The sequence below is a fragment of the Artemia franciscana genome, unplaced genomic scaffold (genome assembly GCF_032884065.1).
Source record: "Artemia franciscana unplaced genomic scaffold, ASM3288406v1 PGA_scaffold_58, whole genome shotgun sequence".
NCBI classification, from domain to species: domain Eukaryota; kingdom Metazoa; phylum Arthropoda; class Branchiopoda; order Anostraca; family Artemiidae; genus Artemia; species Artemia franciscana.
The window spans coordinates 444,745-471,718 of record NW_027062698.1 but is presented as its reverse complement, the minus strand read 5'-3'; the positions used below and the strand labels follow the sequence as shown (position 1 = coordinate 471,718).

The 26,974-nt window shown below is 35.4% G+C and overlaps 1 protein-coding gene across 3 annotated transcripts in view; it reads left to right on the top strand.

Annotated features, from left to right (window-relative positions):
* The first annotated feature begins 3,253 nt into the window (after positions 1-3,253).
* The window catches only part of LOC136042059 (uncharacterized), an 87,959-nt gene continuing 64,238 nt past the window's right edge, over positions 3,254-26,974 (top strand). The window contains exons 1-2 of one of the 3 annotated variants that reach the window (XM_065726924.1): positions 11,220-11,303; positions 21,750-21,887. In XM_065726924.1, coding sequence (XP_065582996.1) covers positions 21,788-21,887 — 100 coding nt within the window. In that variant the 5' untranslated portion in view covers positions 11,220-11,303; positions 21,750-21,787. Of the gene's footprint in view, positions 3,443-11,171; positions 11,304-21,749; positions 21,888-26,974 lie in introns of those variants that run through there. The other 2 variants (XM_065726926.1, XM_065726925.1) reach the window with 2 other exon arrangements.

Here is a 26,974-nt window from a genome sequence, read left to right as displayed (position 1 = left end):
AAATTACATTTGACTTTGTTAAAGCTAGGAGACATAGACCTTGTGTTTGTTTAAAGAAAGTGAATAAACATTAGTAATTTGTATTGCACTAAAGCCCTAGGGCCATCACAATTCCAAACAAAAAAGAAACTTCACTTTAGAATATTCAACATTGTCTAACATAACAGAAACAAAGAAGAAAAATTATAAAATTTTACTTCTGTACTCTACTGTCAACATGAGAAATTGTCCAAAATTTTAAAATCTTGCAAAACATTCATCCCTCATCACATTCACCAGCCATCTCTCATCAAACCTACACTTCATTTCTCATCTCACTCAATCCTACAAATGCATCAAATGACCCACTCTCTCATTAGTGCTTCCATAGATATGGTCAAAGTAAGAGCCATCTTGCTTACATTTTATTATATCTAGAAGTTTTCTGTAGCTAAGTCAGTACTTAAATATTTCATACACCTTTGTAAACAACCTTAAGATGGTAAAATAGGTTGGATTATCCAAATTTTTAGTTACCACAATATATTTCAATCATTATTGTAATATAAAGGGCAGCCAATAGTAAAGGACCTGAATAAATATTTTAAGGTAATTAAAAAGGTTTATTACTCAAAAACTTGATAAAACTAAAAGGGACTTCTTAATGATTGATTACTTTAAAATATCTACATTATACACAACAATAAACCTTTGCTATAAAGGAAAAGTCAGTAAGGCCCAAAAACTATTCAATACTAATTGTGGTTTAAGACAGTTTGCTGAATGTCTAAATGATTTTAGATAGTAATGAAGATAAAATGTGGGCAAACTCAACACCAATATGCAAGTAAGTAAATATGGCAGCACTGACACATCAAGGTCTAAACTGGCAGTGCTAATTTCCACTTTGTGACCCTATGGCCAAGAATTGCAATTAAGGGCTGGGGGCCAGAAATCTTGTGCTTTTGTACACCCTCCCTGCTTACCTTTTGCATATTTCTCCATTTGCCTATTTAGAGCTGGTTTAGATCTGTGTAACATCACTGACCCCCATTTAAATAAAATAAACAGACAATACTCGGAATCAAACCTGTACCCCATGGACAAATGATTTCTTACTAAGAGTGCTTTCCACTTAGCCAAGAACATTATTACGACCAGAGTAGAACAACTATTAAAAAAAAAATATTGAAAAAAAAACAAGATGGATTTGCAGCCATTTTCACTAATCTTCAATACACATTGTATTTTACTTAGACAAGTTATTGTAAGGCAGGTGTCAACAAAGCTGCAGCAGGGATTGCTTTACTTAAGATGCAAACTAGCATGGTGAATACTTAGCTGGTAAAACCAAATAAACTAGCAATGCCAGGAATTAAACCTGTACCCCTTGGACAAAGGATTCCCAAACCAGAGTGCCAACAACTTAGCAAGGAACACAAATGTGACCAGAGAACTATTATTTGAAAAAAGAAATATTGAAAAAAACTCAATTCATGGTTGTTGCCATTTTCTCTACTGTCCCATAAACAATATATTTTATTTAGACAAATTAATTTTAAGACAGGTATCAACAAAACTCCATCAGGGATTGTATTTACTTAAGATACAACAAGCAATGTGATTGCATAGCTTTGTGATATACTAGTCTTAAATAATGATAAAAAAGCAAATTTACATTTGCTATTTGTTTTCCAAACCATTTTAAGCAAAACCATTTGCAACAGCAATACATCCATGGTTAGATTAGTGTCTATCCAAAATGCTTTACAACAGAAGGGACACATTTCTTGCAAAGCAAATACTCAGCTTTAATGCTATTCTGTGTCATCTCTAAAAAATTAAACTGTATCAGGTGTATTTTGATATAAGATACTTCTAAGACTCTTAGCAAGGGGGCAGGCATTTCTTCACAATTTATACAATGTGTAAAAGAGCACCAGGGGGTGAGAATGAAAAAAAAACTTTCAGGGATGGGTCTAAAGGCTAAAGTATGTTCTGGGAAGGTCTGCTTACATGGAGTACAAAGAAACTGTTTCACAGCTTTCCTCAATCCACTTTATAAGGTTTTAAAGATATGCAAAGACATTTCCTAAATTTTGAAAAAAAAATATTGATATGGCTTAAAATGCTACTTAAATAAAAGGAATTGCATTTTAAGAGCTAAAGCCAGAATAAAAGAAACTGATAATTAAAAATTAAGGTAAATCTTGTTTTGTCAAAATTTCAATAGTATAAGTATAGACCTTTTGAGTAAGCAATTATCTAAGACTTAGAAATCAGAAAAGGGTTGACATAGAAGCCTGGCAGCACCTTCCCAGAGTGTTTTTGACCCTGGATTAATTACTGAGTTTCATTCTTGTAACCTATTCCCTTTCCAAGATAATGAAAATTAGCTAAACTAGAATTTTACGTATTTTTTGCTTTGGATTCATTATTGGAAGTTCTATTTTCCTGACTTAACCCATTTCTAAGATAGCAAACAGTAGCCAAACTAGAGTTTGACCTGAAAATTTATCCATGGCCCTATAGGGTAAGGCTGAAATGTAAAAAGTTCTGACAAAGATGCAACACATCTTGAAGCATCTAGTAAGAATAGTAATTGGATTAACAATGCTTTATAACCACTAGGGTCTTGCTTCATCAAGGTTTTATCTCTGAAGCCAAATTACCAAGCTAAGGTCAAGCCTAGGGCATCAAAAGGATGAAACAAAGATTTCCAAGTATCTACATAAGTTTTCAAAAGCATATTCAAACTCTTGACTTCCTGTCTTAAGGCCTATGTTAATCAAATTGCAGGATATAACCCAACATTTATCCAAATAGCCCTAATACGAAAAAAAAACAAAATTAAACCTTACTTTTGCGAGGCTAGAATTCTATTTGTCAGCTTATAATTCTTATTTTATATAGACTTATTTATAGCCTACGAATTCTTCTTTTCGAAATCTACGCCTGAAAAGGTCAACCAACAATTATGAATGGTAGAACCCTACGGTTAAAAACAATGACAGTTCTGGTTAAATTAGAGTTCAACCAGACAATTGTTTCACGCAAAATCACTTTTCATGACAACCTGGTTTGTCACTGTTTCACGCAAAAACAGCGGTTGAGCTCAACCACACCGAGTGGTTGAGCTCAAACAGTCTCTTTGGTTGACGCGAAAAAAGGCCTTTTGTGAAATAAGATTTCGGACACGGTCTAAGTTGCGTTCGAATCACATTCCAAGTTGACTGAAACCAGCATTCTGACGTTTTATTTGTGATTCCGAGTTAACTTTTAGCGTTCGATTTGTAAAAGTTGACTGAAAGTTAATGAAAAGTTGACTTTTAACAACTTTTACATTTTGTACGTTCGTCTCAAGTTAACTCGGAAAGAGGGCAAAAGTTTCAATTATAGGTAATCACGGAGTATGTGTTCAGATGGATCCAGGATGAAGGCACCACTTTTGTGTACCAGTGTGGTGAGTTATTGAGCCAGATTTGTTGTTGTTGGGTAGGTTGCACTAAAATAGACTTAGAAACTATGTTGTTATCCTTGTTAAAACTGGCTTTTTTCTTGTGTGGGTGGGTGGGTTTTATCTTTTACTGGGTGGGGGGATAGGTAGATAATAAAATGGTTAAGAAAAAACTTATAAAGTTATTGCAATATTAGTTAAAGTTACTGCAAGGCTACTTGAGCAATTATTTCAGAGCTGGGTATCCTAATACAATTTGTGTGGCCAGAAGTTTAATTGTTAGATTGCAAATTGTGATTTTCATTTGTCTTCTTTTAGTCATTCCATTCAAGATGCCTTGGGTATTTTTTTTTTTTTTTTTAGTGTGATGGATTGTCTTAATGCTCTGGAAAGGTAAAATATTTCAATTGCATAGGATAGGTAAATTCCAGTAGGCTAATCAATTTAAAGTCCTAAATTAGCAAGGGAAGCGTTTAGTTCACTAAAAAATCACTTATATACAGTGATTTTTCTTAAAATCACTGTATAATTGGAGTTCTTTGAACTCCAATTATACAGCCCTGTTTTTGGCCCCCTTTAGCCTGTATCCAGTTCCTGATTGCCATTTAGTCCAAATTGAATTTTTTCTGTTACTCATTTCTTGTCAATATTGCTAAGGGGTCATATTTAAGCACTAGAGAAGTATGCAGCTCTGCTTTACTTTAGCACCAACCCTCCTAATATGGAAATCTAAGGCTGAAATTGCATATTTCCTATTGATTCTGCCAATCTATACCTCAACCATAGTACCTGATAATTGAAGCAACTGTGGCAAAACAAGAACTGGAAAAATAAGTAGGCTAAAAGGTGGCAAAATACATTTAAAATTTATAATTTGGGCTATATATTAGCAAATTAGGCAGGTCGGGAGTAAATTTTTTGTTTTTTTCATATTTTGACTTAAAAATAAAGTGAATATACTACTTGATGCCTTTTTGTATGTTCTTTACAGATATAATTGATATAAGATATAATTGATATAATTGCTTATGTATATATATATAATATAATAATATAATATAAGATATATAATTGATATAATATACAGATATAATTGCTTATGGGTGTGTTCCAGCTGATGGTTTTTCAGTAACTGCAGTTACTGCGTGGTAACTGCCCATTTTTAACTGCAGTAGAGCCAGTGGGAACAGCACAGTAACCTGACTAGCAGTAGCATCATTTTCAAATTAAATACACGTGTTCAAATTTAAGGGACAGTTTAATACTGATTAGTATAATTTTTTTTTTAATTCCTGCTGTTTCAGAGCATTTAGAGAGGTTCTAAGCCAACCATGGGCATTTGGCTGTCACAAATGAGTTGGTGAAAAATAAATAGAAAATATAAATTTTCTCTTTTTTTTATTATTTCAAGACTAGAATATCACAAAGCTGAGCATTCACATAGCTTGATTGTATTTTAAGCAAATACAATAGCCTACCTGATGGAGTTTTGTTGATACCTGTCTTAAATTGATTTGTCTAAATAAAATGGGCCTATAGCATTTATAGGACAGTAGTGGGACAACTATAGCAATTTTTTTTTTCAAATAATTATTGTTCTCTGGTCAAATTTGTGTTCCTTGCTAAGTGGTAGGCACTTTGGGTCGGAATGCTTTGTCCAAGGTGTATAGGTTTAATTCCTGGCATTGCCAGTTTATTTGGTTTTGGATAGGGGTTGGTGATATGACTAACTTCAGCTAGAATTGGCCCAACTTTAAATGAGCACAGATGGAAATCTAGGGACAGTAAGGAGGAAGGGCATGCAAGAGAATAGGCTGGCTGGTCCTTAGCTTCCTATTGCACTACCTGGCTAAAGGACCACCAGGTCTTTTACTGGCCTACTGACTTAGCCATAGAAACTTTCTTTCAAACCCATTAAATATAAGTAGAAATGAAGAATACCAGTGTGATGGTCCTTCCATTTCCCTGAAATGTGGATGTATGGACAAATTTGTGGGTCATGAGAGATAGCTTGTGAATGTAATGGGGGTGAATGTTCTGTAAGATTTAAAAATTTATGACAGTTGCTCAGGTTGGCAACTGAACACAGAAGTATAATTTTGTTATTTGTTTTTCTTTGTGGCTATTATGCTTATTTAATGTCAAGTATTTTAAAGTTAATCTCCTTTATTTTGTTTTTAATTGCCATGGCCCTAGGGCTTAAATACAATAAAACTTACTTATATCCATTGATTTTCTTTAAATAGATAGGAGTTCTGTGTGTCCTAGCTTCAGTAAATTTAAATGTAATTTGAGACCAGGGATTACAAAGTAGGTGAAAACTTGCAAATGGACCTCTGGTATCAATAAAATTTGTAAGGAATGGATATCAATTTAAAGATTAAAAAAAAAACTGGTAGAAAACAAAGAAGACTAATGAATAAACAAAAGTATCCCTTTACAACCATTTAATGAATTGTCAAAAATATTGGTCACCCTTAAGATTGAAATGAACAAAGCTTCAATTATGAATCCATTTTCCTTTAAACAGACTGAAGGGGCAAACCTCCAAGCTTTGACAAATTCAATCTCACTTTTGGGCAATCTCACCTTTCCTTTTCAAAGGAAACTTTCTTTGGATGTTTCCAATCCAACTAAAAACAACAGGGACAGCATCAGGTACAAGTGATCTTCTACTTAGCCTACATACCAAAGGGAAAAACATGCATCTTTATACTATAATTTACCTCCAACCTGCCTAAGGTGTAAATATATAGCCAAAATTATGTAGTTCCAATGTATTATGTCACCTGTTACCTTTTCCGCCATTCTTGCTTTGTTGCAATTGCTTCAATTAACAGGGAGTTAAAGGTTGAGGGATAGATTGGCAGAATCAACAGGTAACATGTAACTTCAGCTATATATTTCTATATTAGGAGGATTGGGGGTAAAGTAGAGCAGGACTGCATGTAAAATTATGTAAGCTATAATTATTGTGCAATTATAAAAATCGGTTTTCTTATCATATTTTTCTCTAGGCCTACAGGTCCTTTCTTTGGTTTATGCCAAATCAAACATTGTATTCCCAGAGAAAAATAAGTAGCAACAAGCTATATATATACAAGCACATATTATTTATCAATGAGGACTCTAGTGCTTATCTGTGACCCCTCAGTAATATTGACAAGAAATGAGCAACAGACAAAATGAAATTTAAATGGCTATCAGAAACTGGATACAGGCTTAAGGGGGGTAAAAAAAAAACAGGGCTGTATAATTGAAGTTCAAAAATAGGTGGTGAGTTTTTAGTGGAATAAATATTTCCCTAGCAAATTTCAACTATAGGTCATGAAAGGAGATTAATGTGAAGCTTGATCATTTTTAAACAATAATATGCACATAAAGAAAGAGAGTATAGCCTAGAGGGTTGTATACTCAACCATGCAGCTTGCCAAGACAATTTTAAGCTCCCATTATAAACTATGCACTCATAGCAGCAAATAGCAGCTACATCAGGCTAAAGGACCAATTACTACAACTTATCTTGAGGTTTTTGTGCAAGTCAACATGGGATTTGTGTTTTATTTTGGTGAGAATAGAAAAAGCATAAAAGGCGTTTCTGACTTAAATTCCATACTTTACTCATTGTCAGACCTTTTGCCACTGTTGAAGAAGCAGCAAGCAAATTCAAGTGTTTTGACTCCCTAGGTAGGCTAGTTTGCTTTATACAGGCATTTTAGCTAATATCTTACCTCATAATGGCAATTTTAAAAAGCAATTTTTTTGCCCCTGTATAATTAGAGCATATCTAAAATTTGAAGGATGTTTTTTACCAGACAGATAAAAGGTAAAATTCTAGTTGAGTTACTTCTTGCTATCTCAGAAAGAAGTTAGGTTAGGAAAATGAAACTTTCAGGGATGGGTCTATAGGCTAAAGTATATCCTGGGAAGGTATTTTAAAGTACCCACCTCCACTTCTTCTCCCTCTAGAGAGCCCTAAAATTTGACTCCATGACAGGTCTATACCTATTGAAATATTGACAAAACAACATTTTACCTTAATTTTCAGGTACCATTTGCTTTTTCTCTGCCTTTAGTTCTGAAAATTCAATTCCTTTTATTTGAGTAGAATTCTGAGCCATATCAACATTTTTTTTTTTTCAAAATTTAGGAAATGTTTTTTCATATCTTTAAAACCTTATAAATTGGGATTGAGCAAAGTTGTTAAGCTGAGAACAACTTTGTTGTACTTCATTTCAGCAGAAGATCTATTTTGTAAGGTTTCACTTTTATAACACAGATAGCCTATTTTTGAAGGTCATCAAGGGTCAGGGCCCTCTAGAGCAAGAATGAGTAGAGATATGTACTTTGAAATACCTTCCCAGGACATACTTTAGCCTGTAGACCCATCCCTTAAAGTTTCATTTTCCTAACCTATCCCCTTTCAGTGATATTTCAGAGAAAATTTCAGTGATATTTATATCACTCATATATTTCTCATATTTTATATCACTTTATATGTCAGTGATATTTTTCAGAGAAAAATCATTCAAATTTTTTCTCAAAAGAAGCTTGATTTTTAAAAATAAATGTATGTTTAACAGAAAGCAACTGACATCATATGAAATCCAATAAAAAAAAAATTCATGGAGAATAAATAATATCTGCTAAATATTTAACCTATAGTGAGGTGGCATAAAAGATTATTTCTAAATTTAGAAAACCCAGTGTTATGGCAACAACAGTATGGTAAATCAACAGGAATTGTCTTTTAAGAACTAAAGCCAGAGAAAAAGAAACTGATAACCCAAAATTTCAGGACCATTTAGAGGTAAAAGAAATGGAGGTAGGTACTTCAAAATACTTTCCTGGGACATACTTCAGCCTGCAGACACATCCCTGAAAGTTTCATTTTCCTAACCTAACCTCTTTCAAAGATAGTCAAAAGTAGCCAAAGTAAAATTTTGCCCCTACTTTATGTTAAAAATCTAGTTTAAACAGCAATCTCAATGAATACAGACTATATAACTAGGGAAAAGGGTAAAATTGGTGCAAACAGTATTACTGGCTTTCATATAAAGTGAATATACCACTTGATGCCTGTTTTAATGCTGTTTACATATATAATAATCGCTTTTACTGCAAATTCAGATTTAAACATTTTTGGCCTCTTAAAAATGACCTAAATATGGGGTATAAAAAATCTGTAATAGATTAGAAACAAATTTGGGCTATATATTTGCACATCAGGGGGGGGGGTAAAGCATAGCATATATTAAATAAGTAAACTAATCTTTGCCATATTTTTTTTTATGTGTTTGTGCACATTGAATTTTAATGAGAAGAGAAATCACCAGTGCAACAGCACAAACATAAAAAAAATACACCAATGGTTAGTTTACGTATTTAATATATGCTATGCTTTACCCCCCACCCCCTGATGTACAAATATATAGCCCAAATTTGTTTCTAAGCTGTTACAGATTTGTAATGACCCCACATATAGGTCATTTTTAAGAGGTCAAAAAGTGCTTAAATCTGAATTTGTGGTAGAAGCAATTATTATATTTATAAAGAGGATAAAAAAGGGCATGGAGTGGTATATCCACTTTATTTGAAAGCCAGTAATACTGTTTGCACCAATTTTACTGGGAAAAGAAGCCAATAATTTTTAGTTTTTAACTAACCTATAATATAAAGTTACAAACCAACCTATAATTTTTAATTTTTTCAACTAAAAATTATAGGTTGGTTTAGAAACTAAGCTTGTTAGATTTGGTAATATTAGAATAACTCACCAATGTGATAGCTGCCTTCCTGAGAATCAACGTTTTTAACAACATAAAATTTTTCTTTTCATTTCTTATTAAGCTTGGCCTATGCAAGATAGGCCTAGAACACCAAAAACCCTTTAAATCCTAAGGAATATGCATAAGATTACTTACAGGTCACTGAAAAGCTAAGATTATTTCCACTAGGCCTATTAACAATTTCCTTGTCTTTAGACTAAAACAATTTCATATTTCTAAACTATTTGCCATTTAAGCGTTCGATTCGCAATTCTGTGTTGACTTTCTAGGTCAACTTTTTACTAAATAAAACGGCAGCAGAGAAAAAAGTCAACTTTTAAGTTGACTTTTTCGAGTCGATTCGAACGCAACTCTAAGCATCAAACTTTTGATTTTCTTCTTTAAAGTTTTTGAATTGTAATCCCTTCTCAAAATATTTACAAGTGTTTTTGCAACTACCATACCAGTATTTCTGCTCTTCAGGCAATTTCATATTTACTTTTCCACGGATAAAAATCTTCAAATTTTCACATAAGTGTGACAAAGTCATTTCAGTACTGATGTATATGAAATAACGCCACTCACATACATATTTTTTCCCAAAACTAAGGGTCTAAACAAATTTTCTCAAACTTCTGACCTATCAAGATCGTTTTTTTGGACCAGAAAATTTTAGAATACCAATTTTCCCGAAAAACATGTAGCCGTTTTCGAGAAAAAATAAACACATAAATACATACACAATTATTGCTCACTTGTTTAGATATTTAATACATATATTTGATTCATTCTAATGAATATAAAGATTAATTAGATTCATTAAAAAGCTAATGGCTCGGTTCTTAAGTACATCCTGGCATCATCCGTACATCTTTTGCATAGATTATAATAGTATGTTTATTCGATTATCCTTTCAAGTTTTCAAGACATTCATAAATTTTTATAGAGAACTTAGAGAATGATTAATTAGAAATTCAATGATATAGTTCTGACGTAAATTTTGGCAGCATCCGTATATTTTCCGCTATTGCTTGTGTTTGTTTTGGATTTCATCTTTTATGTTAGTGTAATTTTTGGTCATTTTGAGTTTGAACCATTATAAGGCTTTATTTCTGCTGATGTTACATTTAATATGACCTTTGGTTCTGCTGAAAAACTTCTTTTTCGAAGGTTTGTTTTTTATTAATTACGACAAATAACCGAGTCAAACTCAACACGAAAAAATTATAAATGCTAACAAATCCCATGCCTTCTCAAAACCGGAACTTAGTTTGCTCTTTACTAAAAAAAAAACCTTTTAAATGTTTTCAATCTTTGTGATTTTAGTAAATATTTTTCTTTTAAACAGTAAGGAACAAATATCATTGTAAGTTATGTTCTGGTCTTAAATGGCTTGGAGGTTATAAGCCCCTTTCGCGTTAATTCTTTTCTTGTTTCGAATTTGACACGGCTATTTACTGTAATTCTTGTTCGTTTTGGGCTTCATCTATTTATTGATGGTGATTTGTGGTAGTTTTGCACTTAAAAGACTATTATACTTAATTTATGCCCATTTTTGGGTCAATGGAGCTCTTTACCCGTTTTTGAAACATTTGTTTTGAGGAAAAGTTCAAAAATAAATCTGATGAAACGCTCAGACTATGCAATAGGGTTTGTTGGATAAGTAATATCAGTATGCTTGAATGCACTACATGTGTGGCTTTTTTGTTACTTACGTTCTGAGCTTCCGAAAAACGAGTAAATAGGTGTATAAAAGCTGTGTTTTCTAATAACTATATCATGGACAAGTTGCAAAAAGCACAGCAGTCAAATATGAATAATTCAAACTCATTTATGGCTAATTTGTAGTGTAAATAAGTAAGCACATCGATTACCGTGGATTAGTTTGTATAGTGTATTCTTGAAAAACACTGTTTAAGCCCTGTAACTGAAAATAAATTTTACTTACAAAAAGATTCATCACCATCTATTTTCTACGGCATCTTTTCAGTGCCAATTATTTACTTACATAGAATGCGGAAGATAAATCAAGGGGAGACAAAATCAGGAATATGTAGTAATATACTAAATGTCTCTCTGTCATAGTGTATTTTAAAGAGGTAATTTTACTTGATCTCAGTTGCAAATGCTGCATTGAAGACAACCTTTTCTGACAATATAGGTCTGCTTGATCTATTAGCCTATGGTAGAAAGACTCAGCTAATTCTCCATGTAGGCTAGCACTAGTCCAAGTTTTCACTTTTATTTAGTTTTCTGAGAATTCTCCCCTAGAAATACAATAAATCGTAAATATTACTGAATTGGAGACAATCTCAGCTAAGTTTTGATTGTCTCATCAAGAAAAAAGGCATTAGTCTACACATGTTTGAAATAATAGAAAATTGTTTCTTCTATTTGAACAATAGATAGCCTATAAGCCTAGGAGCCCAGCTTTACACAAGTAAAAATGTCAGGAAAACTTCTTTCTTCATAATAAATAGAATAATCCTTGTTTACACATTTGGCAGCAGGAGAACCTTTATCTTCATGGCAAACTTCTAGTTGATGGACTTCTTGCCATCTCAGAAAGGGGTTAGGTTAGGAAAATGAAACTTCTGGGGATGGGTCTACAGGCTAAAACATATCCTGGGAAGGTATTTCAAAGTACCTACCTCCACTCCTCCTGCTAGAGGGCCCTGAAATTTGCATAAATTACAGGTCCATACCTATCAAAACTTTGACAAAATAAAATTTTACCTTAATTTTCAGTTACTTGTTGCTTTTTCTCTGGCTTTAGTTCTGAAAATACAATTCCGGTTATTTGAGTAGAATTCTGAGCCAAATCAATGTTTTTTGTTTTTTTTTCAAAATATAAGAAATGTATTTGCATATCTTTAAAACCTTATAATTTGGGATTGAGCAAATTTGTGAAGCTAAAAACAATTTTGTTGTACTTCACTCAAGCAGAAGATCTATTTTGCAAGGTTCACTTTTATAACACACATATTTTGAAGGTCATCAAAAGTCACTCAAATAGAATTTTACCATCTTCACTTCTTTCAATATTGGACAATTTTTTTTAACAAATGATAGAATTCTACTTTAGCTAGTTTTGGCTATCTTGGAAGTGGGTTAAGTTAGGAAAATGAAACTTTGGGGGATACATTTACAGGATAACATGGTCCATGTAAGGTATTTTGAAGTAGCCTACCTATCTCCACTCCTTATTTCTCTAGAGGGCCCTGAAACTCGCCTACATAACAGATTTGTTGAAGTTTTTACATAATAAAATTTTACCTTAGTTTTATTTATCAGTTTCTTTTTTTCTAGCTTTAGTTTAGAAAATGCAATTTCTGTTGGGCTATTTAAGTAAAATTTTAAGCCATATCAATGTTTTTTCTTCTTGAAAATTTAGGAAATGTATTTGTGCATCTTTAAAACCTTATAAATTGGGATTGAGCAAAGTTTTAAATCTGAAAACAATTTGTTATACTTCATGTTAGCAGAAGATCTACTTTGCAAGGTTTCACTATTGTAACACACAGGTTTTTAAAGGTCATCACAGGTTAGGACCCTTTAAAGGGAGAAAGAGTAAAGGAAGGTAGACTACTTCAAAATACCTTTCTGAACATACTTTAGCCTGTATACCCATCCCTGACAACTTCATTTCCATAATATAAACCCTTTCCAACATAGCCAAAGTAGAATTTTACCTAGGCTAACAAATTTCTCAACATTTCTAAAAATTACATTACATTTTCTATTGTGGAAAGGGGTTAGGCTAGGAAAATGAAACTTCCTGTAATGAATCCAGTACCAAAAATATACTTTAGGAAGGCATTTATTCTATAAGTCAATCCACTACTTATGTTTATTCATCTATGCTGAACTTTAAAAAGTGAATCTTTGGGCAGGAATTGATGATAGCTCTGTTGTTAAACATGATGTTGGTTTTTTTATGAGAATGTTATGAAGAGCAAAAAAACAGAACTGTGCTCTTGTGCCTCTCTTAACCAAACCTCAAGGGGATGAAAAGGTGACCTGGCCTCACTTAGGCATATAAATGATAGGTTTGAATATTTGCAAAAATGCAACAATGGACAAGTTGACCTGTCCACTTTTATTATCATCTCTTCAATGGAAATGCCAGTAATTCTTGCTGCAGCTTATTTGAAACTTGCCTCTAAGCTAATTTTAATGGAAACTACACTCAAGACTATATGTGATAAGATGACATTCTATGATCTGAATTTTCCATCTCTACCACATTGTAGCCCCTATACTTCAAAAAAATTCTGTGACTGTTGTGATTTTGAATTGTTCCATCTGATTTGAATGACCCTGCTAAATGCAAGCAAGCAATTGACAAAGTTTACAGGCACATATTCTGCAGGGTATCAAGCCCTCTGTCAATAAGCTGTTAGTTTACATTGACAAAATTGCTGCTATGGAATTTTGTGTCCCTGGCATACTGAAGAACTATCATGTGTAGTTCAATGAACAAAATACCACAGAATACTGAAAAGTATGCAGGAGAATATTGTTCTTGATCAAACAGTTTGTGGTAAGAAACTGTAGTAAGGAGCAATCTGGCCCAATAGTAAAAAATAACTTATGAAAAATGGGGTTTTGATACTATTAGATGCACCAAAAGAATCAGATTTTTATGCTGATTTTAAATGTATAATTTTCATCAAATTTAGTCTTACTTATCAAAAGTTAACCTGAGAAAATTTGCCTTATTTTGGAAAATAGGGGTAAACACCCCCCTAAAAGTCATAGAATCTTAATGAAAATCGCACCATTGCATTCAGCATATTAGAGAATCTTAATGTAGAATTTTCAAGCTCCTATCCACAAAAATGTGGAATTTCGTATTTTTTGCCAGAAAACTAATTATGGGCATGTGCATATTTTTTGTTTTTTTTTCTTTTCCCCAGGAGTGATCATATCAACCCAGTGGTCCTAGAATGTTGCAAGAGGGCTCAATATAATGGAAATTAAAAGTTCTAGTGCCCTTTTTAAATGACCAAAAAAATTGAGGGGCACCTAGACCCCCTCCCATGCTCATTTTTTTTCAAAGTCAACAGGTCAAAATTCTGAGTTATGTATTTTATTCAGCATAGTCAAAAAACTTAATAACTATGTCTTTGGGGACAACTTACTCCCTCACAGTTGCAATATCTTCGGTTCAGTTTAATGGTTTAATGGAAACCCAAGCAAGCACCTACAACAAGAACATATATAAGCAAGCAATAATATAAGCAAGCAAATAATTATAAGCACGGCATGCACGTTAATAAGCAGAGCTTCAAGCACAGCAAGTCAATATTCTGCATCCTCCTTCTTTTGTTGATAACATCAAAGGTTGAGCCTGGTGGGTGGCTTCGTAATTCGCCCAGAACGCGTGGTGCCACGTAGCGGCTGTCTTGGTCGTTGGGTTAGGTGCGAAGGGGATCGTGAAGGAGACTCTGCAGTGGCAGTATCTGCTAGTGGTGTAGCAAATCTTTCGGCGGGTGTAGTTGTAGCACGAGGTGGCGTTGGGAAATTTGTGGGACTTGAGGGGATGCTATGTGGATGCTCAATTCCTATTTGGGCTCGAGGAGATACGTGGGATTGATCTCCAGGTATACTGGGTTCCGGGGACGTTGCTTCAAATTGCGGCTCGGTGGACATACTTTGGTTTCTCTCTCTGATCTGTCGCCTGTTCCGTCTGTAGACCTTTCCATTCTCTGTTTGAAGAATGTAGGATCGTGGCGCATTTTCGTATTTTTCCAGTATCAGTGCTTTCTGCCACCTAGCATTGTGGTCGAGCTTCACCCACACAGTCTGATCCTTGAGCAGTGGTTTTAGGTCCCTTGAGTGTCTATTATACGACTCCGTTTGTAATTTCTGTTGTCTTTCTCTGGCTTGTTGGAAAGATGAGGGTGGGATGACCTTGGAATTTAAGTGTCTGGGAAGAACGGGTAAAACGGATCTGAGTTGTCGGCTCATCAGCAACTGTGCTGGTGAGGCTAGCCCATCGACTGGTGTGTTATGGTACTCCAGCATGGCTAAGTACGGATCGGACTGGTGTTCTACGGCTTTGGACATGATCCTTTTTGCCGTCTGTACCGTTTTTTCGCTAAATCCATTTGACTGTGGGTAGTTTGGGCTTGACGTTTTGTGGTCAATGCTCCATTTGTCAATAAAATCTCTGAATTCCTTCGACGAAAACTGAGTCCCGTTGTCTGACGTCAGTGTTTTCGGGATTCCGTGTCTGGCGAAGTGGGCTTTCAGTTTGGTGATCACTTGCTGTGACGTGCTTGTTGTTAGCTTATCGACTTCTATGAACCTGCTGTAATAGTCAGCAGTGACTAAATACTGAACTCCCATGAATTCGAAAATATCCGTTCCTACATGTTCATATGGATGTGTGGGGATTTCGGATGTCATCATACTCTCTTTGGCTTGGTTTTGTGCCATAGTACAACAAGTACTGCAGCTGCCAATCATGTTCTCAATATCTTTTGTAATGTTTGGCCAGAACATTACCATCCTGGCTCGTTCTTTGGTTTTGACCATTCCTAGATGGGAAGCATGTAGTTGGTTTAAAATGTCATTCTGCAGTGTTTCTGGGATTATGATTCTGTCGCCCTTCAGAATCACGCCATCCATGTATGTTAGTTCATCTCTGTGATTCCAAAACTTGAGTATTGCAGTGTTGCATTCATGGCGATGATCGGGCCATCCCTCAGCGATGGTCTTGGCCAGCACTTGTAGGTTTTGGTCAATCCTTGTTTGCTCTATGATTTGTTGGATTTTGTTGTCGCGAATTGGGACAGATCTGAAAAAGCTGAGTACTGCAAATTCGGAGTCATGCTGTGTGTCTGGATCTGTTTCGGGCAAGTGTAATCTAGAAAGGGCATCTGCAACCGGAATCTCGGAGCCTGGGCGATATATGACTTGTATGTCATAGTTCTGAACTGCTATCATCATTCTTTGAAGTCGTGGTGGAGCCTTGGATATGGGCTTCTTAAGTATTGACTCAAGAGGCTTGTGGTCGGTGGTTACAGTGGTTGTTCTACCGTATATGTATTGGCGGAAGTGTTTGCAAGCGTATGTTACGGCTAGCATTTCTTTCTCAATTTGCGAATACCGTTTTTCTGCTCCGCTGAGGGACCGGGATCCAAAGGCAACTGTTTCGTTGTCGACGACTAGTTGGGCCCCTAGCCCATGTTGAGAGGCGTCCACTATGACTTCTACGTTTCTGCTCTTATGGTCAAAGTATGAGAGGTTTTTACAGATTGATGCTTGGATTTGCTTCCTCGCATTCTCATGCTGGGTTGTCCAGTCGTAAGTTTTGGATTTAGACAGTTCACGGAGAGGGTGGTTTAGAGTGGAGAGGTTTGGGATGTATCTTGCTAAATAATTGTACATGCCTAGGAGCACCTGTAGCTGTTCGTGTGATTCTGGTGCTGGCATGTTCGCAATTGCCTTTGTCTTCTCTGGATCTGCTTTGATCCCTTCCGTGGTCAGCAAGTGCCCAAAGTATGGAATGCTTAGAGCATTAAAAATACATTTATCTCGGTTGAATCTTACTCCCTTTTCTCTGGCTCGCTGTAATACCAGCCTCAACTTAGCATCATGATCTTCTGTATTTGCTGCTGTTCCAGCAATGTCATCTATTATGAGTCCAATGTCGAGTCCTTCAAAGACTTCCTCCATCTTCCGTTGGAACTCGTCCTGTGCTGATTTGACTCCAAATGGGTATCGCTTCCAGCGATATCTACCAAATGTAGTGCTAAAGGTGGTTAGGAGGGATGACTCCTCATCTAGTTCCATGGACCAGTATCCTTGTCTTGCGTCCAATTTAAAAAATGTATTAGATCCTGAACATTTTGCTGCTACATCATCAAACGATGGTATTGGGTGGTAAGGACGCTGCACCCATTTGTTTAGGTCGACAGGATCTAAACAAATCCTAAGAGATCCATTTGGTTTTTGGACGACTACGATTGAGTTTACCCATTCAGTTGGTGTAGTTGTCTTCTCAATGATGCCCATGACTTCAAGGCGATCAAGTTCTTCTTTGAGTTTTTCTTGTAGGGCGAATGGAACTCTTTTTGGTGGTTGTACTGTTGGTACAGCTCCTTCTTTCAAGTGGATTTTACACTTCCCTGGGAGTTTTCCTACACCTTCAAAAACATCTTCATATTCCTCCAGTATTCTGGCCGTTTCGGGTTTCATTGAGGTTGCAGGTTCGTTCTGTACATTCAGAATGAATTTGATCAATTTCATATTCTGACTTGTCTTTCTGCTAAGGATTGGCTTGCGGTCAGTGTTGACCACATGAAACTGGTGAACCTGTTTCTCACCTTCCTTGTAGCAGATGCATAGCTCTACAAACCCCAAAACCTGTAATCTTTCTCCGGAGTAGCTTGTTAGAATGTCTTTTGTTGGTTGCAAACGAGGTTTAGGTACCATGCTATTATAGTCGCTGACCGGAAGGACATTTGCTTCAGCTCCTGTGTCTATTTTGAAGACTAAGTCTAGTTTCTGGTCAACAATTCTTATTACAGCATCTGGCCCATCTGTATGTTTCACTGGCATGCTGTTGACAGTATCAATCATGAACTCACTTGCACTTGTTCCTGCTTCTTGTTGGCTTATTTCATTCACACCTTTGCTTTTACATACTTTGGCAAAGTGATTCAGTTTGTTGCATTTTGAACATGTTTTGCCCCTGGCTGGGCAGTTATGATTCTTGGTATAAGGTGCACCACAGAAATAGCATTCCTTGTTGTTGTACTGTTTCTTCAGGGCATCTATCTCTTGTTTCATCATGGGCACTGAAGTCTTATTAGCAGCTGTCATTTGCGCTTGGGTTTCCTGTACTGATTCAATGGCACGGCAAATCTCTATTGCTCTGGCAAGGGTTAATGTCCCTCCTTCACTTAGCAATTTCTCTCTAATCCTGTCACTCTTAACTCCAAAGACAAGACGATCTCTTATCAGGTAATCTCTGCTGGTACCAAAGTCACAGTCATTAGCAATTAACTTGAGGTCGGTCACATATTGTTCAATGTTTTCGTTACCTTGGTCTCGCTTGTGGAAAGTAAATCTTGTCACTATGGGGTTTGATATGGGTTCAACATGGGCTCCGAATTTATTAAGGTACGTTTGAACCCTGTTTGTCTCGGCATCTGTTAGAGTCCATGTGCTGAAAATGTCTCTTCCTTTATCACCAACCCATATCAATAGATACGAACACTGGACAGCCTGGGATTTGCCTTCCAGTGGTCCGGAGAACATTAATTCACAGTGTTGTCTGAACCTTTTCCAGGCTGATTTTAGGTTCGTCGATGACCAGTCCAAGGACGGATGTGGTGTGCTGTCCATGTTTACTGTTTTACTTCTGACACCATGCAATATCTTCGGTTCAGTTTAATGGTTTAATGGAAACCCAAGCAAGCACCTACAACAAGAACATATATAAGCAAGCAATAATATAAGCAAGCAAATAATTATAAGCACGGCATGCACGTTAATAAGCAGAGCTTCAAGCACAGCAAGTCAATATTCTGCAACAGTCAACAGGGGAACTGCTACAAGTTACAAACTTTGACCAGTGTTTACATATGGTAATAGTTATTGGGAAGTGTACAGACGTTTTCAGGTGATTTTTGTTCTTGCATAGGGAGGGGGTTGTGTTGGAAGATCTTTCCATGGAGGAATTTGTCATGGAAGGAGATAATTTCCATGAAGGGGGCACAGGATTTTCTAATATTATTTAAAACAAAAAACATTGAAAAGATAAATAGGAAAAAGTTCTTTCAACTGAAAGTAAGGAGTAGCATTAAAAGGAAACAGGTGCAAATTATTATGCATATAAGGCATTAATCTCCTTGTAAATACCTGCTCTTTACACTGAAGTATTTTTAGTAATTTCAACTATTTCTTCTACAGCCTTTGTGATTCAGGGGTCATTCTTAAAGAATTGGGACAAAATTTAAGCTTTAGTGTTAAGAGCAAGGTAATAAAAATATACAAATATAGAAGTTTGTGACAAAAGTTAATTTGGAAGTTACATATATTTTTATTAATAAAAACGTTTGTAAAAGATTAAAAGTTTTAGCTGCCTTTTTAAGTAAATAAAAGATTGAAGGGCAACTAAGCCTCCTCTCCCACTTCTTTTTTCTCAAATTTGTCTGATCAAAACTAAGAAAAAGCCATTTAGCAAAAAAAAATAAAAAATACAAATTTAGTTTTAATTGTTTATATGCAGAGTCAAAATCAAAGCATGCATTAATTCAAAAACATTCAGGAAAAAAAACCTAGTTCTTTTAACTGAAAGTAAGGAGGGTGTTGAGGAGGGAAAAGCCCCTTTCATATATGGAGTAATTTCTGTTTATTTAAGTTTTAATGTTGTTCCTCACTTTCAGTTAAAGAAAAACTTGTTTTTTTTTTATTCATATGTTTCTGAGCTGTGACAGAGCCATTGATGCAAAACACACATAAAAATTGATGGCAGTAAAAGTGACTTTTTACAGATGGAAACACATTCTCAAAAACTCTGCAACTTGGCATAAAAGTGGGATATGAAGTGTCCAAAGCTCATATGTTTGTGAGACCACCATGTTGTTGCTACAAATGTCAATCTCCTAATCATGCAATATTTCAATAATGACAGGTCTGTTTGCTGTTCTTGTTGTACTGGGCAGCACAAATCCTCCAGCTCTTACCCTGTCAAGCAGCAAATCCAAAATACATCAACTGAGGTTGTCCCCATGTGTCCTTTAGCCTCAAATGCTGTATTCTTTGTCCAGTCATGTCTAAGAAGAATGAAATTCCTAAATGATTGAATTTAGGGACTTAAAATTATGCTCCTTTAATATTAATGTGATTGAAAATAAGGATCACTCAATTAACAAAGAATGTTAAACTACCACATTTTATTTCTTCAAGAGCAACTTCTCCCTACTGTCAGTGTCACTTTGTTGTGAAGGAGCAGTACGCTATATGTGTACACTACCAATGCCTGGTGCACCAGAGGGACCCTCTGCTGGTCTAGCTTGCATCATTAAGCAAAGTTCATTAGATCTTTTGCTTTGCCTCTATAAATCTAATGTTAATTTCATTGCAATAAAAATTGGTGATTGTGTGCTCATCAATCTTTAACTACCATGTAGCCAAAAACTCATTGCCTCCCATGCTCGATTTTCTAGCTTGTGCTCCTCTGTGAGGAATATTTCTATGTCACAGACATAGAAAGGCATGGCTACAAATAGCATTTATTGGTGATTTTAAGTGTGATATGCTTAACTAGTCCATGCATACTGACCTAGTCTTCAATTCCCTCCCAAATAATTATTGAATTGTGGAAAAAGATCTTAATTACAGTTACATTCATACTAGTAGAGCTTTATCTAATATTGACCATTGCATTTGTTGTACTGCTATAGTTTTTTCAACAGTGCATGTAGATGAAGATTAATGCAATTATTACCACGTATCCCTAGTCATTACCCTCTCTGTGAATCAGACTAGCCATAATTTCGCTGGACTTAGTGTAAACAATTGGTATTACAAAGAAAATTGGTTGAATGCTAATAATGTTTTATATATTACTACTCTAGCTGGACTCCTTGCTATTTTGTGAGTCTCATTCTACCTGCTATATACTGGTACATTTTGATCTCTAGCTTGTTTGGGTTTGAATGTCTAATATTATTGTATCATTGAATGCTTAAAATATGTAGAAGAAACTACTGTGTCTCTAATGAAAGTGTGTTCTAATACCCATAGTTCTATCTGGAACAATCTTGAGTTAAAATCTGTCAAGAACTGTGCTAAATTGTTGCTGATGGTGTGGACTGTCTGCAAGCAACCAAAGAGAGGACGAGTATTTGATTGAAAACAAAGGTCTAAGCTGCTTTTAAACAGTATTTACACAGTTGCTATAACAGCTCTGAGTTTCCTGAAGATGCAGCTCAGTGGTGACGTGTTATCAATTCAACCATGATGAATTGATCTGCTGATAGTGGAATTTGCATTTTTAGTGACACTGACTGAATCATAATAAAGGGATTTTCTTATGTAATTGATTATAATGTGCATTGTTCCAATTACAGTGGCAAACATATCAATTACAGTTGCCTGCAATCTAAGTAAGGTATTTAAATAAACTCTTCTGCCACATATCAATATAAATTGTGAGCTTGCTCTGAATCAGTTTGGATTCAGATCATGTGCTGGTTGTCAACAAGCTCATTACACACTGTTACTGTATTACAGGATGCTCAGACCTGCAGTCATGAACTTCACATTTGTATGCTTGACTTATCTAAGGTGTTTGTCTCTGTTTGCCATGCCCTGCTTTGGCATTCTCTTGCTGCATTGGGAATTGATTTGCCAATTACTTTTTAGGTATGGTAACTCTTATGTTAGACTGAAGATGCAGTCACATGTTTTTGGAAATATACCTTTTAGGTCAGGCATTCACCAAGGTGGAGTTTTATCACCATATTTATTCAAAATGTGCATGAATCATGTGTTGACTAATATCAAATCTACTTGTTTTCTAGACTACACCAATATCTCCTATGTTGCTTATGCAGATGATATGTTGCTGATTAGCAGAACAAGATATCGCCCAGTCCACTCTGTTGATCTTGTTTCTTGTATTCTTTCTAATATTGGATTAACCCTGAATGTTGATAAATGTGAGTACCTGGCATTCAATATAAAATCACCAGCTGCAGTTTTTGCACTGTCATATGGATTTTCTTCAATCCAATGTGCAAACATTATTAAGTGGTTTGATATCCATATTTACAGTACACTCTTTGGGGCTTCATGTAAAAGCTCTTGTTGACATTAAACAATAGCTTCAGATAGGGTACAGGAAGATTGTCTCTAAGAGTGGTCATTACTCACATCAAGCACTTGCCCATCTTTGTAGAACATTTTGTGACCACTTTGTTTCATTTATGTCTGGTATGTATCCATTGCTCCAGAAGAAGCAACTGCAATCAGTTTGAGCTATGTACTTGTGGTACCTAAAGTACCTACTTTATTTGCCTTGTTCTTACCATAATCATACCTTTGTTAGTAAATAAGGTACTACAGATATTATTGAGTTATTCAAAAAATGAAATACTTTTTTAGCTGATAATGCTGTAATACGTTTTTTCCCCACCCATTAATTGTATGGTTTTTTAGTTAGTGCTTGTGCATTATGTTAGTGTGTGATTAAATTTCTTCATATTTCTTTTTTCTAGTACTCCACTTATATTTTGTTACGAAAGTATAGCAGTTCAAAATAGGGATGAAACCTTTTAATTGACAGTGTTCATTGACTTTTAAGTGTGTTCGAAATATCCGGTTAAAATTTGTTATATCTGTTCACTGTCAATTAAAAGGTTTCATCCCTATTTTGAACTGTTATACTTTCGTCATGGAAAGGCAGTGTGATCTTCGAAGTTAGCTATGTTTTGTAGTAGTGTTTGGTAGCAGTTTAAAAATAAATTATTAATTTGTATTATTTTTGTTGCCTAGCTACCATGTCAACCCTTTTACTAGTTTTAGGTCTTAAAAATTTGCCTACTTGACAGGCCTATTGAAATTTTGACAAAACAGCATTTTATTTTAGTTATCAGTTTCTTTTCTCTCTTTTTTTTTTATTCTAGAAATGCAATTTCTATTGCTTGAGTAGAATTTTTAAGCCATATCAATGTTTTTTTTTCTTTTAAATTTTGGGAATTTATTTGCAGATCATTCAAACCTCATCAAATGGGATTGAGCAATGTTATGAAGCCAAAACAGTTTTTTTTTTGTCTTAATTTAAGTAGAAGATCTGTTTTCCAAAGTTTTATGTTCATAACCCAAATATTTTAATGCTCATCAGAGGTCACTGCCTTCTAAAGGGAGAAGGAGTAGAGATAAGTACTTGAAAATACCTTCCCAGGATATAATTTTGTCTGTAGACCCATGCCTAAAAGTTTCCTTTTCCTAACCTAACTACCATCCAAGATAGAAAAAAAATAGCTAAACGAGAATTTTACCAAATGAAGAAAACCAAAAAAGCCTTCCATATGACTTATTTATATTTTCTCTATCACAGAATTTATTATAAAGAGTCATTTGTATGACTATTTATGTTTTTTATATACAGGGCTGAATCCAGAATTTTTTTTTTTTTTGGGGGGGGGGGTAAAAAACCTTTAAAACACCTTGAAAATTTGTTTATGTTTATTTTGCTATGGTTTTATAAGTTGGACAAACATTTGGAGAGGAAGTTCAAACCCTCTAACCACAGCACCCACCCACCCTCCTGCTTAATGCTACCTTTGCTCTACAATTGAATAAGGCATAGAAGCCATCTGTATGACTGTTTATGTTATCTGAAACAGAATTAAGTTCAAAAAGTCATCAGTATGGTCATATTTATGCTTATCCTACAATGTAATGTAGCAAAAAATATGTTTGTCCTATATCAAAATAAAATATATTTATGTTTGATATATAACATAATGAGGTACAAAAAGTCATCTGTATGACTTTATGTGTGCTTGCTCTACAATAAAATCCAGTAAAAAAAAAAGTCATTTCTATGATTTTATTTGTGTTTTTTTTCTACCATAGAATGAGGCATAAAATGTCGCCTTTCTTACATTATCATGTTTGATCTATTACAGAGTGGGGTACAAAAAGTCAATTGTATGGCTATTAGTTGTTCTACATAATGCAAGAAAATATGATATTGACTTTTGTTTGATTTTATACTGTTTTCCATGTAATAATAATTGACAATATTTCATGCCTAATATATAAAGGATCAATTACTATTATAGTTAAATATTGTAAATCTATTTGAAATAATAAGCCAAAAGGCTGATACTCAAGAGCCAAAAAGCTAATATAAAGACTAGATGTTAAATTCTGAAAATATTTTTTAAAACCCAGCAGTCTAGTGGTGTTTACAAAAAGCAATAAGGTAAATTTTCCCTGTCAGTAAGTAAGGCCCCTTTCCCTGCTATTTCTTTAAAAAAAATTAGAATCTAGAAAGGAAAACAAGCAATACCAATACAGCTGATTATTTACCTTACATGGAGATGCAGTTGAAACATGATATACAAAAGGACTTATCTGTTAACATGGGATGAGTAATAGTATTAAAATAGAGTAAGAGGAATGCATAATCTTGCTATCTATTAACACTGCTAAAAAAGAATGAAATTTTGATCTACTGATCTTGATTGTAGTGAATATCAGCTAACAATCTTCAACCCAATCGTAAATTTTGGTGTCATAACTTCAGTTATTTTTTTGAGGTGCCTCATTTTGTTGATTGTACCTGAATATTTTATTTGTGTCGGGTGCAGCTACTTCATTAAGCTTACTTAAGAAAAGTGAGCCTGCTTATATTTTATTTGTGATCCTACTATGGTATTTTAGAATCTTATTAGATCCCTAGAACATGTTCTTTTTTCCATTGTCAATTATGGATTAATTTTTCAAAACAGGCACTTGGGATTTTACCTTAAATTACCTTAAATCGCATTTGCCAGCGAGATAAGGTGGTAGATCCTCCTGTAGTTCTCGCTAGTGGTGAGTGATGTAATTATGTTGGCTTAGCTTCCCAGTCCAGCCTCCACTCGGCCCTCTCCCAGTCCCTGTCGACTCCAGCCTTGAAGGAGTGGGGTGTCTCAGCTTGGATGGTAGACTCGGATAGGCTATTCCAGAGGGGGACCACCCGAATGGAAAAGAAACCACGTCGTTCCCTTCTCCGACATCTAGGCAGGTGAAGCTTAAGACTGTGACCTCTTGAATTGTTAGCCAAAGAGGGGGTGAAGATCTGGTTCAGGTGACCGGATTTGAAAATTTTGCATGCCATGATCACATCTCCTCTATATCTTCGATAGTTGAGGGTTGGAAGTCTCAGAGATCCTAGGCGATCCTGGTAAGGGACATTATTTAAGCCACGGACCAGTTTGGTTGCTCTCCTTTGGACACTTTCAAGGGCTCTTGTGTCCATTTTATTTTGGGGAAAGGCCAAAGTCAAGCCAAACTCAAGGTGGGGACGGACAAGGGATTTATAAAGTTTTATAACCACACATGACTTTCTGGTTACAAAAGAGCGCTTAATGAGTCCGAGAGCTCGATTAGCTTTTGCAACCTGAGCCTGAGTGTGACTGTGGAATTTTAAATCTTTGTCCACAATGACGCCTAAGTCTCTTTCCTCGGCAACTGCTTCCAACTGATCACACCCTATATGGTAGGGATGGTGGGGGTTATTGTGCCCTAAGTGCAGTACCTTGCATTTTGTTGCATTGAATTGTAGGGCCCAAGTTGATGACCAAGAAGATAGCCTGTCAAGGTCCAGCTGAATGCAGGCTCTTTCTTCTTCAGTTTCAGCAGGCCCAATGAGCTTACAGTCGTCAGCATATAAAGTTAAAAGGTTGCATAGATAAGTTGTACAGTCGTTAATATATATGCTGAACAACGTTGGCCCAAGGATGGTTCCCTGTGGGACGCCGCTTATAACCGGGGAAGTGGAGGAGAAAACTGGATCGCCATTATCAGTGTAGATCATGACACGTTGAGATCTGCCAGTTAGGAATGCTCCAATCCAATCTATCACATCCTCATGCACCTGATAAGCTCTAAGCTTCAGCAACAGGTATGAGTGTTCAACTTTGTCAAAGGCTTTGGCTTGGTCAAGTAAGATAATGTCTACCGGTTTACCCATATCCAAAATTTTAGTTGCATGATCATATGACTGAATAAAGTTGGTGTCGATTGACCTGCCCCTGCGAAATCCATGTTGTCTATCGCTAATAAGTGTATTTTCTTCTAAATAATTTATAAGAGCATGGTTAATGATACCGTCCATAATCTTGCAAATGGCTGAGGTTAGGCTTATTGGTCGATAATTTCCTGGGTTATCCTTGTCACCTTTCTTAAAAATTGGTATAATATTTGCTGTTCTCCAATCATTTGGTACTGACTTTTTGGCCGGGGACATGTTGAATATTCTGGAAAGGGGGAGGGAAATGTGAGCAGCAGATTCTATCAAAAGCCGAGGGTGGAGATTATCAGGTCCAGCAGCTTTGTTGGAGTTTAAACTTCTTAGTATTTTAAATACATCTTCTTGAGTAATGATTACAGGGGACATTGGGTTGTGTACTGTTACAGGAGGTATGGTTGGGAGTATAATGTCAGGTGGCTTAGAGGTGAAGTTTGTGCAAAAGCTGGCATTCATGCAATCAGCGATTTCTTTCGGGTCAGTAGTACTGGAGCCATCTGATTTTTTTAGCCTGTTGGTGCGTCGACGGGAAGGGTTGTTAGCTGTAACATAGCGCCAGAACTTTTTTGGGTTTTTCTTTGACTCATTTGCAATAGATTCTTCATGGTCTTGGATAACTTTTCTTGTCATGTTTCTCAGTTTGTTTCGGAGCATGGCGAATTTGTTGTGATGGTTGTCACACTTGCATTTTAGGTATTTATTCCATGCTCTATTTTTCTTTCTGATAATTTTCTTAATATTCCTGGGAAGGTATGGAAGAGTCTTTGGTTTATCTGACCAATAAACCTTTGTATGCTTCCTACATGCACCTAGTAAAGTAGACTTAAAACGATTCCAACTAGATTCAATGTCTGTCTCATCTGATAATCCCTCATCCCAATTTATATTAGCTAGTTCTTCACGGATTAAAGCATAATTGGTAAAAGTTCTCTTAAGTTTACCATCACGACTATGGTTAATATTAATGTCATTCATTATACATATGTGGTCACTTGCACCAAT